The following is a 12,216-nucleotide window of genomic DNA, read 5'->3' on the forward strand; positions in this document are numbered from 1 at the left end:
AAAAATCAGAGGCAAGAAAAAGTTGGTAAATGTTCTACTCAAAACATTACTCAAACATTTAATAAGCTGATTCAGTTCTTCTTTTCTCTTAAACCCCATGACTTAGACTCAAGCAAAAGCTCAGCTGAGCCTACCAAGTTACCTAACTAATGCTAATTTGGAAATAGAATTTTAAAAATATTGAGAAGAAAATATGTTTACATTCTTTGTGATATTGACTCACATATAAATAAATGCAGGGAGTAATCACAATTTACATGAATATTTGCGTTGGGTCTAATCACTTAAAAAGCTGATAGAAATAATAGGTGTGTGGCATAGACTGGAGAGAGGGTGTCAGGCTCTGCAGAAGGAGAGAAAGTGGAGGAATTCTTACATAGTGCTGACCCAGCCCTTCACCCCCACTCTTTTCTGATGTAATGCAACCAAGAGACCTCCACATATGAAGGTCAATGCTGTGGTCATGTTTACCCAAGTCACTTAAACATGGTTAAAGTACTTAATGTTAATGACCGTCTGTCATGATGGAGGTTTATCCAAACAACTTTGGGTTATCTCTCATACTGAAAAATAACAAACTAGAGTGCGCCCAGAGGTGTGGAAACTGTCCAGCTATAGTGTTAGTAAACATGCTCATAAGGATGCCACGTGCAGTTGCTATGGAGACATGTGATGTTGGAGTATAAGGATGGACCATCCCTGAATACTCACAGGACTGCCATCTAGACCAGCAGGGCCTCTGTCTCCAAAGTCACCTGGAAAACCCTGCAGTGGAAGAGGAAGAAGGCTGCCATCAAAGCCAGAATATAACAAAACTTATTTCACTGTGTTTTATAATGAATTTAGTAACAGAAAGTGTGTATGTCCTGAGTCTAGGGACATAGTAAGTTGGTGGAATGTGCACCCACTCATGTACAAAAGCCACAGCATGGAGGTATTGTGGTGCACATTTATAAGCCCAGTGCTGGGTGAGAGAGACAGGCCTAGCCAGCGGGGTGAGGCAAATTGCTCATCTCCAGGCCAGTGTGCAGTCCTGTCCCAAACAACAAAGCCAACCCAACCCATATAAGGTGGATGGCCACTGAGGATCTCACAGACACACACACAGACACACACACAGACACAGACAGACACAGACAGACACAGACACACAGACACACACACACACACATACACACACACACACACACACACACACACACACACACAGAGAGAGAGAGAGAGAGAGAGAGAGAGAGAGAGAGAGAGAGAGAGAGAGAGAAGCAATTTCCTAAACCCTTATTTGTAATCCAGTTTTTGGATTAAATGTCATTGTTTTTAAAAAGTAACATTTCGCCAGGCAGTGGTGGTGCATACCTTTAATCCCAGCACTCGGGAGGCAGAGGCAGGCAGATTTCTGAGTTTGAGGCCAGCCTGGTCTACAGAGTGAGTTCCAGGACAGTCAAGGCTACACAGAGAAACCCTGTCTCAAATACCAAAAAAAGAGCAACATTTCTAATTTTAAAACATCATTTTATATACAAAGAAGAGTAAAGTAGTAAACAGAATTTTCATCATTACACAGTCACCAAATGTGAGGGAACATAAGCAAGATTCTGCCTAAGTCATGTGCTACCTCTGCTGTCCCACATGGTCCCTAGGCTGAACCAGAGGGTGACAATCAGTATGCACTTCCCATGTCTTATGTGCTTTACACACAGCATATATATTCAACCTCTACAATGTATTTATTCCATGGATACTGATGTCATTTTGTATCTGAAGACAGTAAGTACAGAGAAAAGTCCCCCTAAGTTAGACCACAAACAAAGGACCAATTTAATGCTGCATTGAATTTACCATTCCAAGATAAAACCATGAAGACTCAGTCTCTGAAGGGCAGTTTTATGAGGGGAAGGAACGATACACATAAATTCTGCGGAGGCAAGGTATTTACAGTGTGAAGTGCCTACTAAGAATTCCACCGTGAAGCTTTTCCAGCATAAATCCCATTACAGGAAAATTTAATACTCAGCTCTTTGTGCTTAATGTTGTATATGAAGGCTTTTCTATAATGATGTACCACTGATGTTCCTAAAGTTTACCATCTTTTTTGTCATCATCATCATCATCATCATCATCATCATCATCATCATCAGCAGCAGCAGCAGCAGCAGCATTATTTGGGTCCATGCATGTGTTTACATAATGTATGTGGAACGTGGCGGGGCACGCATGCCGTGGTGCACTTAAGGGGGGCAGAGGATTAGTGTGTGGGCTTGGCACTCTCCCTCTGCCTTTATGGGGAATCCAGGAATCGAACGTGGGTCACCACCCTTGCCGAGCAAATGCTGTTCCCCACTGAACCAGCCACGAGGTTCACACTTTGTAAACACTACAGGAACAGCTTATGCTATTTACTATTGCCAACATTCATTTTAAAATTCATGTTAAACAAAATAAAGTATACAACTAGACTCATACCTTTCTTATTTTGACAAGTCAGCATTAAACGTTGTATTGAAAAGATTGCCTCGAATTACCGGCTCCCCCAGTACACACGTGAATGTGTTTTGACGATAGTTTAGCAGCAGAAAAAGATGATGCTTCCAAGACACAATCCAAAGCACAATTAACTCGTGCGCACTTTCCCTTATTGTTTAATTAGAGGATAGAGACAACAATGGCAGCAACTGTGTGGTTGAACACATTGTAACCTTATTCCTTTTAGCAACAATGGAAGTTCAAGCCACAATTCTGCCTTCACTGCTCTGGGAAGTCAATTGTTGTCAAGAAGTTCAGGAATCTGTAACACATCACCGTGTTCAGTATGAGTGTCTCTGTCTCAGTTATGCTTACTGTGGCTCTGAGGAAACACTGTGACCAACAAACAGCAACTTGGGGAGGAAAGGGTTTATTTCACTCACAGTTCATCATCAAAAGCAGAGAGGGCAGGAATTTAATCAGGGTAGGAACCTGGAGACAGGAGCAGATGCAGAGGCCATGGAGGGGTGTTGGTTACTGGCTTGTTCCTGGTGGCTTGCTCAGCCTGCTCATGTAAGGAGGCCAGGACTACCAGCCCAGGGTCAGCACCACTTACAACAAGCTAGGCTTCCCTCACTGATCACTAATTAAGAAAATGCCTTACAACCAGATCTATGGATGCATGTTCTCAGTTGAGGCTCCCTCCTCTCTGATGGCCCCAGCTTGTGTCAAGTTGACAAAAAACACCATGGAGTACAATGAGCTAACATGTATATCTGAAAGTATTTGTGACAGCCAGATAAGGAAAACAGAAGAGGAAAAAATATTGTTATAAATTTGATAAATTAGAGAAGGTTGACTGATTTTTTCCTCAGTGAAATAATTAGGAGTGTGGGACACAGTAGGTGGCCCCCTTAATGTGAAATGTCCAGAGAAGGCAAAGCCACAGAGATACAAAGTAGCGATGTCGATGTAGCAGGAGGATGAAAGAACTACAGAGAACTAGAATGTCTTAGGGGTGATGGAGAAAATGTTCTAAGACTAGAAACCATGGTGGATGCCCAACCCTTATGCACTAAAGCCTATCACATTACACAATCTAAAGGGGTTAATTGTGTGTTGTGTGAATTATATTTCAATAAGTTGTCCTGGAAACAGAGAAGTAGGGCTTCAGACAGGCTCAGTCAATGAAGTGCTTGTGGCAAAGCAAAAGGATCAGGGTTGTGGTTCCCAGTACTCAGTTAAATACTTGAGCTTGGTGACACATGACTCTAATCCCAGCCCTGGGAAGAGAGAGAGCAGTGGAGCTCCCTGGCAATCAATAGCTAGATGGTATTGCTGAAATGAGCAATCTGGGTACAGATAGACCCAGTCTCACAAACTAAGGTTGGAAGCCATTGAAAAAGACACTTGATATTGAACTCTGGTTTCCATAGGGACACATATCACCTCCATACACACATGAACACCTATGGTGACGAGTAGTAACAAACTTGGGATACTGATAAACATGCCTGGACACCCACTTAGGACTTACTAAAGGATGAACCAACTTTGACTTAACACCCCATCCCCATGGCCCACCTCCAGCCCCCAACACCCCAGTTCCACCACAATACAGGGAAGGAAGCTGTTCTCTGAAGCAGCCCCACACAGTTCTTGATTTCTTCCTACAGGAGAGGAAACAAGAGGGAAAAATGGGGAAAGGACTGTGCTCAGCTCCACACCTGTTACAATTCCCATACTTCTTTCAAGCAGCAGGAACACACACACACACACAGACAGACACACACACAGACACACATACAGATACACACAGACATATACAGACACACATATAGACACACACAGACACACATACACACACAGACACACATACATACACACACAGACACACATACACACAGACACACACACATACACACACACAGACACACACACAGACACATATACACACAGACAGACAGACACACACACGCACACACACACACACCCTTTCCCTTTCCTGTTTACTTCTGGTCACTGTCCAATATATGTAAATGCTAGTCACTGTACCTTGACTTTACCCCTTAAGCAGTTTAGTTGAAATGATTGGTATCCAGTTTCTGATTTTCATGTTTGTTATTTGAATGTAAACATTCCCTATTCTAGATAGAAAGAATGAATTTTGTTTTGTTCCCTCTTATTCTATATACATGTTCATTGATACATCAAGTTAAAAATAATTGCTACTAAGTGGAGATGTCTTTTCATGTTTTCATGAAACACTATACATCCCTTTAACTGTGACTAACATGTGTGACTTGCTTCACTGAACAGATAGTACATGGTGACAAGTGACAGATACGGCTGCCAAAATCACACTACAAAATCTGTGTAAAATTCTCAGAGCCATGAAAATCAAGAGATATTCCTGGCCAGCTTGATGGTTTTAGCTCCGGTGACAATCTCACATGGCAAAGAGCTGTGGCTGATGTCTGGAAGCTGATAGGCTATGGGACCCGCTGGGAGCTTACCCAAAGCTGGTAGGAACCCAGCACCCTCAAGTCTCCAACTTCAGAGAGTAACTTCTTCCCAGAACCTGAATGAGCTTGGCTACAGGCCGTGGTACTCAGACCTCAGTAATGAAGCCCTGTGGCGTCCTGAACACTACTTGGTGATGTGAGCACAAGACTGTTAAGCAATGCCTGGACCCTCGACGCGAAACTCAGTCTGCCATATTTGTAGCGTTTGTTTTGCAGCAGCAGAAATAAATCAGGAAGCTGATAAAATTACCAATTTAATCTTTAAATTGAGAATTACAAAGCCTTGCTCACATAGTTTTTGTGATGGTAACAGTCAGGGAATTGACCCACCATTGCTTGTTTCTTAAGCCACTAATCTGAAGAAACCTGCTGCTGTTGTATTGTTAAGTTCAAGTCAATGAACATTAACATCAAACAGGTTAAAGCTTTCTGTTTACCTTAACAGGTAAATAGATACTTACTGCTCCTGTTCCTGTGTAGACCCCTTCCATGTTACATTGTGGCTGATGTTTATGGCCCACAGAAAGCAGACATGGCAGACACATGATTTATGGCGATAAAAGATGCTGCAGCCTCTGTACTTTGTATACATTGTCTTTCATCTCGGGAGAAGATGAACTCATGTTCTGAGGACCCTCCCATAACGCCATGGAAGACAGATCTTCCACTACCAGCTAGCATCTACCCAGCCAGTCAGCAAGCAAACAAACTACTTTCAAGTGAGCTCCTGTCAGCCTTTAGATGACTCTGACACCTGCCCAAGTCTTAACTTTAGGCTCATGAATTAGACTGCTCAAATAAGTCGCTATCAAGTTTCCAAATCAAAGAAACTATAATATATATATATATATATATATATATATATATATATATATATATGTTGTAGTTTAAGATCACCTACTTGGAGTCATTTTCATACAGCACTGAATAACTAATACACTGTAACAACAGTGGTGTCTAAAATTACAGGGCACGCTATGGTAGAGCGAGGCACTGAATCCTGAATAACATTCTACCCAGTTGCTTTCTCTGCGCATTCATTGTGTTTGTTTATGACCTGCAGAGCCTTCTAAAGCTCAAAGAATATGTTTTCCTACTTCCTGAGTCTCACACCGATGTTGCTACCAAGCATGAAGATCTTCAAACATAAAATGTCACTTCTGCTCATATATATATATATATATATATATATATATATATATATATATATATATGTATATATATGGTGCTAATATTTGAGATCACTCACAGATACCTATAGTGTGTTCAGATCTGTGTAAGCAATGAAAAAAAAAAACGGACTGTTTTCCTAGTTCTACCAAGAAATCATAAAAATAATACATGTAGAATAAGAAAAGAATAATCAAGTTGTTATGACGACACATTACAGAATTTAAAAAATAAAAGCAATATAAATGCTTCTATGTAATACACTTTTTAAATTCTAGCATAAGGTTTAAAAATGTATTCAGCCTAAAGTAGACTAAATAAAAATTATCCTAGTGCAGTGATGATAAAATTATAGTAATATTAAATTTTATAGATAAGATACACTAAGTTGACATACCAGTATATGGAGAGATATATCTTTCTAAGAAGTGGGAGGAGACCAGAATTATTTCTCTAGAGTTAGACAGATGAAGAACAGCCCAGATTTTACTTCTGTGGATCCTACATACGCAAATCTATTTCTAGCATTTAAAAATCCTTCAGGAAGGACGCAGTCAAGGCTGGAGTGTACCAGGCTCTGTGATGTCCTCTATGTCCTCACAGCTAGGACAGCTTGACCCAAGAGTCCCAGGTGAAGCCTGGCATTTCAGCTGAGCTGATGACAGACTTTAGTGGGACTCTGAATCACTCCAGGCAGGCTATGTTAGACCATGCCCCCACTCTCAGAGTCTTGTTCTTGAAGAATGGTCATCACCACGTGCTCCTACTCTGAGAACTCCTTCCCCTCATCTCAAAAAGTATTTGGAACACAGCACCTGTTAACTATACTTCCGTCTTCCCTCAAAGATAACATAGCTGCAGACACTAGACCTGACCGCCACACATCACTGTATGTTTCTTATTTTGGTGACCTACAAGGCTCTCTACATTTGCTATCTGCTATCAGCCTTGAACATAATCCGCCATCTGACTTGCCACCTGTGGGTGACATGCCTCCGTGAAATCAAGTTTGGGATTTTCCAAAGAGCAGTGGGTGTCTCTTTCCCAACCTCATGGGTGAGGCAAACTCAAAATCCTGGAATCTGGAACTTTCTACACATTCCTCATATAGTAGTTAGCCAAATATAGTTGCAATAGACAGCTCCATAAATAGAAACCAGAAAATAGGTATCATTTTCCTGGACAAGGAAGGAATCATTGGAAAATTAATGACCATCTATCAAAATACTCCAGCATCTCCTTTATGACCCAATGAACTGCATTTTATTTTCTCCTGAAGCAAAGAAAATACTGTCTCTGACTTCTCCAGAAGGCGTATGCTTCTGAGATGATAGTGGGCTCAACGTGTGTTTAAAGTTGCCGGGGCTAAACATAGACACTAATAACAGATGCTGAGCAGAGAGCTTATACTCAACTCTTAACACTGGGGTTAGACGCCAAAACATAGCTTACTTTAAATAGACTCCTCCAGCAGAAAGTTCTATGAGAAAAAGACGGGGCTGGGGCGTCCTCTTCTATAGTTAGAAAAGCAAACCTCCCTATGGCTTTCAGTTTTGTTTTCCCAGGGCCACGACCTAGGACTCTTTTACCCTCAAACCTTAAATGTAATATGATGATTTGTAATCTACTCCTGTGCACATGCAGCTGTGTGCCTCTATAACGCACACGTGGAGGACAGAGGGAAACCTTGGTCCTCACATTCTGTTGGAGACAGGATCTCTCATTGAGGAATGCTTGGTTTGTTCAGCACTCCCAACCACTGTCTGCTGGTTTGTCTCAGGTTCTGAACTCTTAAAGTAATTATTAATAGATGATGTGCCTTTTTTTAAGCATGAGAAGTTATATACTATTATAAATGATTTTCTTGGTTAGTAACTTTGATAGGAACAAGATGGGAAAACTGAGAGCCATGGACTGGAGCAGAGAAGACCAAAGCTGAAGAGCCTGGCCTATTGTCCACTTGAACAGACCCAGAGCTTCACAGTTTGCTTGGAAGTTTGACATATGATAAACAGAGCCTGAGTTCTGCTGGGTGTGCAGGTAGGGGCTACCATGCAAAGAGCGTGATACCTGTTCACGTGAAATAGAGTGTAATAGGATAGCACAGCACACACAGTCCCTTACATATTGATGATGGTGGGATGCTATTTGCTGCCATTCCAGCTGTGAAAAAATTAGCTTTGAGGGTTGTTACAGATGCAGGAAAACAAAAGGTGGGGTCTATTTTGCATTTTTTGTCAGTTTGATGGACTTTCTTTCCAATATATTGAAGTCTTCAAAGTAAAAAATTCAAACAACAATCACACTTTGGCCAACTATCACAGGGAAAAAAAAATCAGACCTCTTTCTAAGTCGCTTGAGTAGAAGACAAAAACAGGAACTTCTAGACTTATAGTAACTGCATCTATGCTTGGGTCTTAGTGTTACTGCTTTTACCTACGATACTGCATCTCAGACCTCCATTTTCCTACCCTTAATGGCGCTAGAACCTATCCTGAGGTACTTTCTACTATAAAGCTCAGAATACTATTTTAAATAATTTAAATATTACAGATAGTTAATGTTACAGATAACTTTGATTTTTTAAAAAAATCATTACATTTATTTATTTATTACTTCACATACCAATATGAGCCCCCCCTCCCAGTATCCCCTCGAATGGATCCTTCCCCCTCCACTTCTCCTTTGAGAAGAGGGAGCCCCCTCTAGGCATCATCCCTTCCACTACTTCTCCCTCCCCCCACCCCCAGCACATCAAGTCACTACAAGACTAGGGGCATCCTCTCCCCCAGACAAGGTGGTCCATTTAGGGAATGGGATCCACAGGTGGGCAGGCAACAAATTCAGGGACAGACCTCACTTCAAACTTTGACATTTTATTCATAAGGTTTTTTTTTAATCCAAAAGAATAATATTGAATTTAAAAGGCAGGTTCAAAAAAAGAGGGAAATAGTAAACAAAGTAATTATTGGGATCTTTGTTCTTTACAACGCAAAACTCACAGAGTTCTGTTGCTTTAAAATATATGTACTTGTAACAGATTTACGTCTTTAGAAACAATTATATGTGCCAGACATATAGATCCCAATTTTGTTGGCACTAAGATAGTACTCATAAATACCAAAGTTTTGAGCTAAGCTATTGTGAAAGATTCTTTTCACCTTCACAATCACAGTACAGTAAGACTGTCACCTTAGAAGCTATCTTAGAGTGGTCAGAAAAATACCACAAATGGAAGAAGGATATTTAGTTAGCTCTGTTATCCTAGCTGGGGTTGTTCTCTGGACTAGTTTTGTCTAGTGAAATTCACATTCTATATGTTTTTAAATCAGAAAATATAAGACATGTAAGAAAAAAGACTCATAGGGCTGACCAAGCAGCAATCTAAGGGCTACATTCAACCGAGACAGTCCAATCTAAAGTTGCAAGCATCCTTAAAATAATACATTTTTTTTTGCAATGTTTTTGATACTTCTGTGGGTCTCCAGTGTGAATTTCTTAGGTGACAACATTGTGTCATGATGTCAAAAGGTTGGACATCTCTGTGTGGAACTTAAGACGTCTAGGGTGAAGCTGTGTTTCTATTCCTGTTTCAGTTGTTCCTGTATGTTCTGGTGTTATACTTCCTGGCCAGGGAGACAACAATTTATTTTGGGGCTACACCAAGAGGCTAAGAGCTATCTAAGAAGTACTATATTTAGAGTTAACCTTCATCTACATTTTCTTTCTTTTTTTTTTAATTAGGTATTTTCCTCGTTTACATTTTCAATGCTATCCTAAAAGTCCCCCATACCCACCCTCCCAATCCCCTACCCACCCACTCCCCCTTTTTGGCCCTGGGGTTCCCCTGTACTGGGGCATATAAAGTTTGCAAGTCCAATGGGCCTCTCTTTGCAGTGATGGCCGACTAGGCCATCTTTTGATACATATGCAGCTAGAGACAAGAGCTCCGGGGTACTGGTTAGTTCATATTGTTGTTCCACCTATAGGGTTGCAGTTCCCTTTAGCTCCTTGGGTAATTTCTCTAGCTCCTCCATTGGGGGCCATGTGATCCATCCAATAGCTGACTATGATCATCCACTTCTGTGTTTGCTAGGCCCCGGTATAGTCTCACAAGAGACAGCTATATCTGGGTCCTTTCAGCAAAATCTTGCTAGTGTATGCAATGGTGTCAGCATTTGGAAGCTGATTATGGGATGGATCCCTGCATATGGCAATCACTAAATGGTCCATCCTTTCGTCACAGTTCCAAATTTTGTCTCTGTAACTCCTTCCATGGGTGTTTTGTTCCCATTTCTAAGAAGGGGCAAAGTGTCCACACTTTGGTCTTCGTTCTTCTTGAATTTCATGCGTTTAGCAAATTGTATCTTATATCTTGGGTATCCTAAGTTTCTGGGCTAATATCCATTTATCAGTGAGTACATATTGTGCGAGTTCCTTTGTGATTGGGTTCTTTGCTGTATCAAGTATTATCTGCTACAATGTTAAAGCAGCACAACAAACAAAGACAGAGACACTCAGGAACATTTAAAGAAGCGAGAAACAAACAAGACTAGATCATGCTGGACCTCAAGGACAAAGAACATACCTGTCTCCCCTTCGGACCCTTCTTCCCACGGACCCCAGGGGTGCCCTAGGATACAGAAAAGGCAAAAGCAAGCATTTGTTGAATGAATTCATTGGTTAGCATAGCTCCTTTTCTTAAATATCAATTAGTGAAATATATATGAGTATCATGTCCAGAGGAGTTTCAATAGATTCATTTAATTTCAATATATTCTTTAAAAAATATATTTAAGTCATTCTCCAGAGAAGATTGCTGATATCGTTTAGTCTTTCAAATGGGGTCCTTGCCTTCCCAGGTAATGATGGTTCCTGGTGAAGAGTACACATGTCACCAATAACAGGAACCTGACAAATAAGAACATCTTATTCTCTACAGCTAAGACAGGCAAGGATGTCTATCTTCCTGTGTCTCCTCTCTCTCTCTTTGGAGATAAACAGAGTTAATCCAATCCTCAAACTGCCAGCTTCTAATTTTATGTGACCCAATTACAGTAAAGCAAGGTAGAGAGAAAGCTTCCCTGACTGCTCCAGACCATCTTTTATAAAGATGGCACCAGCTTTTCTTTAGGTTTCTGGTCATGTAAGAAGCAGTAGACTATAATAAGTCATCCACCGGGCTGGGTACCCGGAACATGGTGGCCGTGTTCTAAGCACTTGCACTTCCTGTATGTGGCCAGGGATCAGGTGGTCTCTCTGTCTTTGTCTCACTCTCTCATTCAATAATGAGAATAACAACAGCACTTGGTGAGCATTACAGGAATTAATCTATATGTAGCATTTGTATAGTAAAGTGTGTATGTTGTGTGTGTGTGACAATTTGGTAAATCATGTGGGCACTACAGGAATTTATCTATATGTAGTATTTGAATAGTAGTGTGTGTGTGTGTGTGTGTGTGTGTATGTGTGTGTGTGTGAGTGTGTGTGTGTGTGTGTGTGTGTGTGTGTGTGTGTGAGAGAGAGAGAGAGAGAGAGAGAGACAGACAGAATTTGGTAAATCATGTACTATTCCCATCATTATTCTTAATTTTTCCCACTTCAATCCACTTTGAGTTTGAGTATCTATTAATTGATATCAAAAGCACCCTTCTTAATATGATCACCTTGACTTACAGTCATTTATGATCCCCAGAGAGGAAGAAATTCATCAGGTCTAGGCCTAGTAACACATAGCCTTATCTTCATATTTTAACATGTACTTTAAAAGATTAAATTTAAAAACTCTAACTGGATATGGTCATATGATATTTCCTACAAAAACTTCATTAGAATTTATAGAAGCCAAATCCTATTTCTACAGGTGATTTCTCTTAGCCTAGGCTTAATTGCTAATTCAGTACGAATTTTTTCCTGATATATGAGTTTCCCATGAGATCACCAGGAGAACGCTTCAGACATAATATTTGAAGGAAATAACCTCACCCTTTCTCCTTCAGGTCCCAGCTGTCCCACCTCTCCAGGAGAACCGATGAAACCCTTCAAGCAAGAAAACAAT

General features: G+C 40.7%; 1 protein-coding gene across 1 annotated transcript in view; it reads right to left on the reverse strand.

The window, feature by feature from the left end:
* Positions 1-12,216, reverse strand: part of Col24a1 (collagen type XXIV alpha 1 chain) — a 264,200-nt gene that overhangs the window by 202,746 nt on the left and 49,238 nt on the right. The window contains exons 12-14 of the mRNA XM_085835446.1: positions 12,144-12,197; positions 10,747-10,791; positions 712-765 (exon numbers count right to left, since the gene is read on the reverse strand). Coding sequence (XP_085691572.1) covers positions 712-765; positions 10,747-10,791; positions 12,144-12,197 — 153 coding nt within the window. The remainder of the gene's footprint in view (positions 1-711; positions 766-10,746; positions 10,792-12,143; positions 12,198-12,216) is intronic.

This window comes from Mus caroli, unplaced genomic scaffold (genome assembly GCF_978045245.1).
Source record: "Mus caroli unplaced genomic scaffold, Mus_caroli_1 scaffold_3, whole genome shotgun sequence".
NCBI lineage: Eukaryota > Metazoa > Chordata > Mammalia > Rodentia > Muridae > Mus > Mus caroli.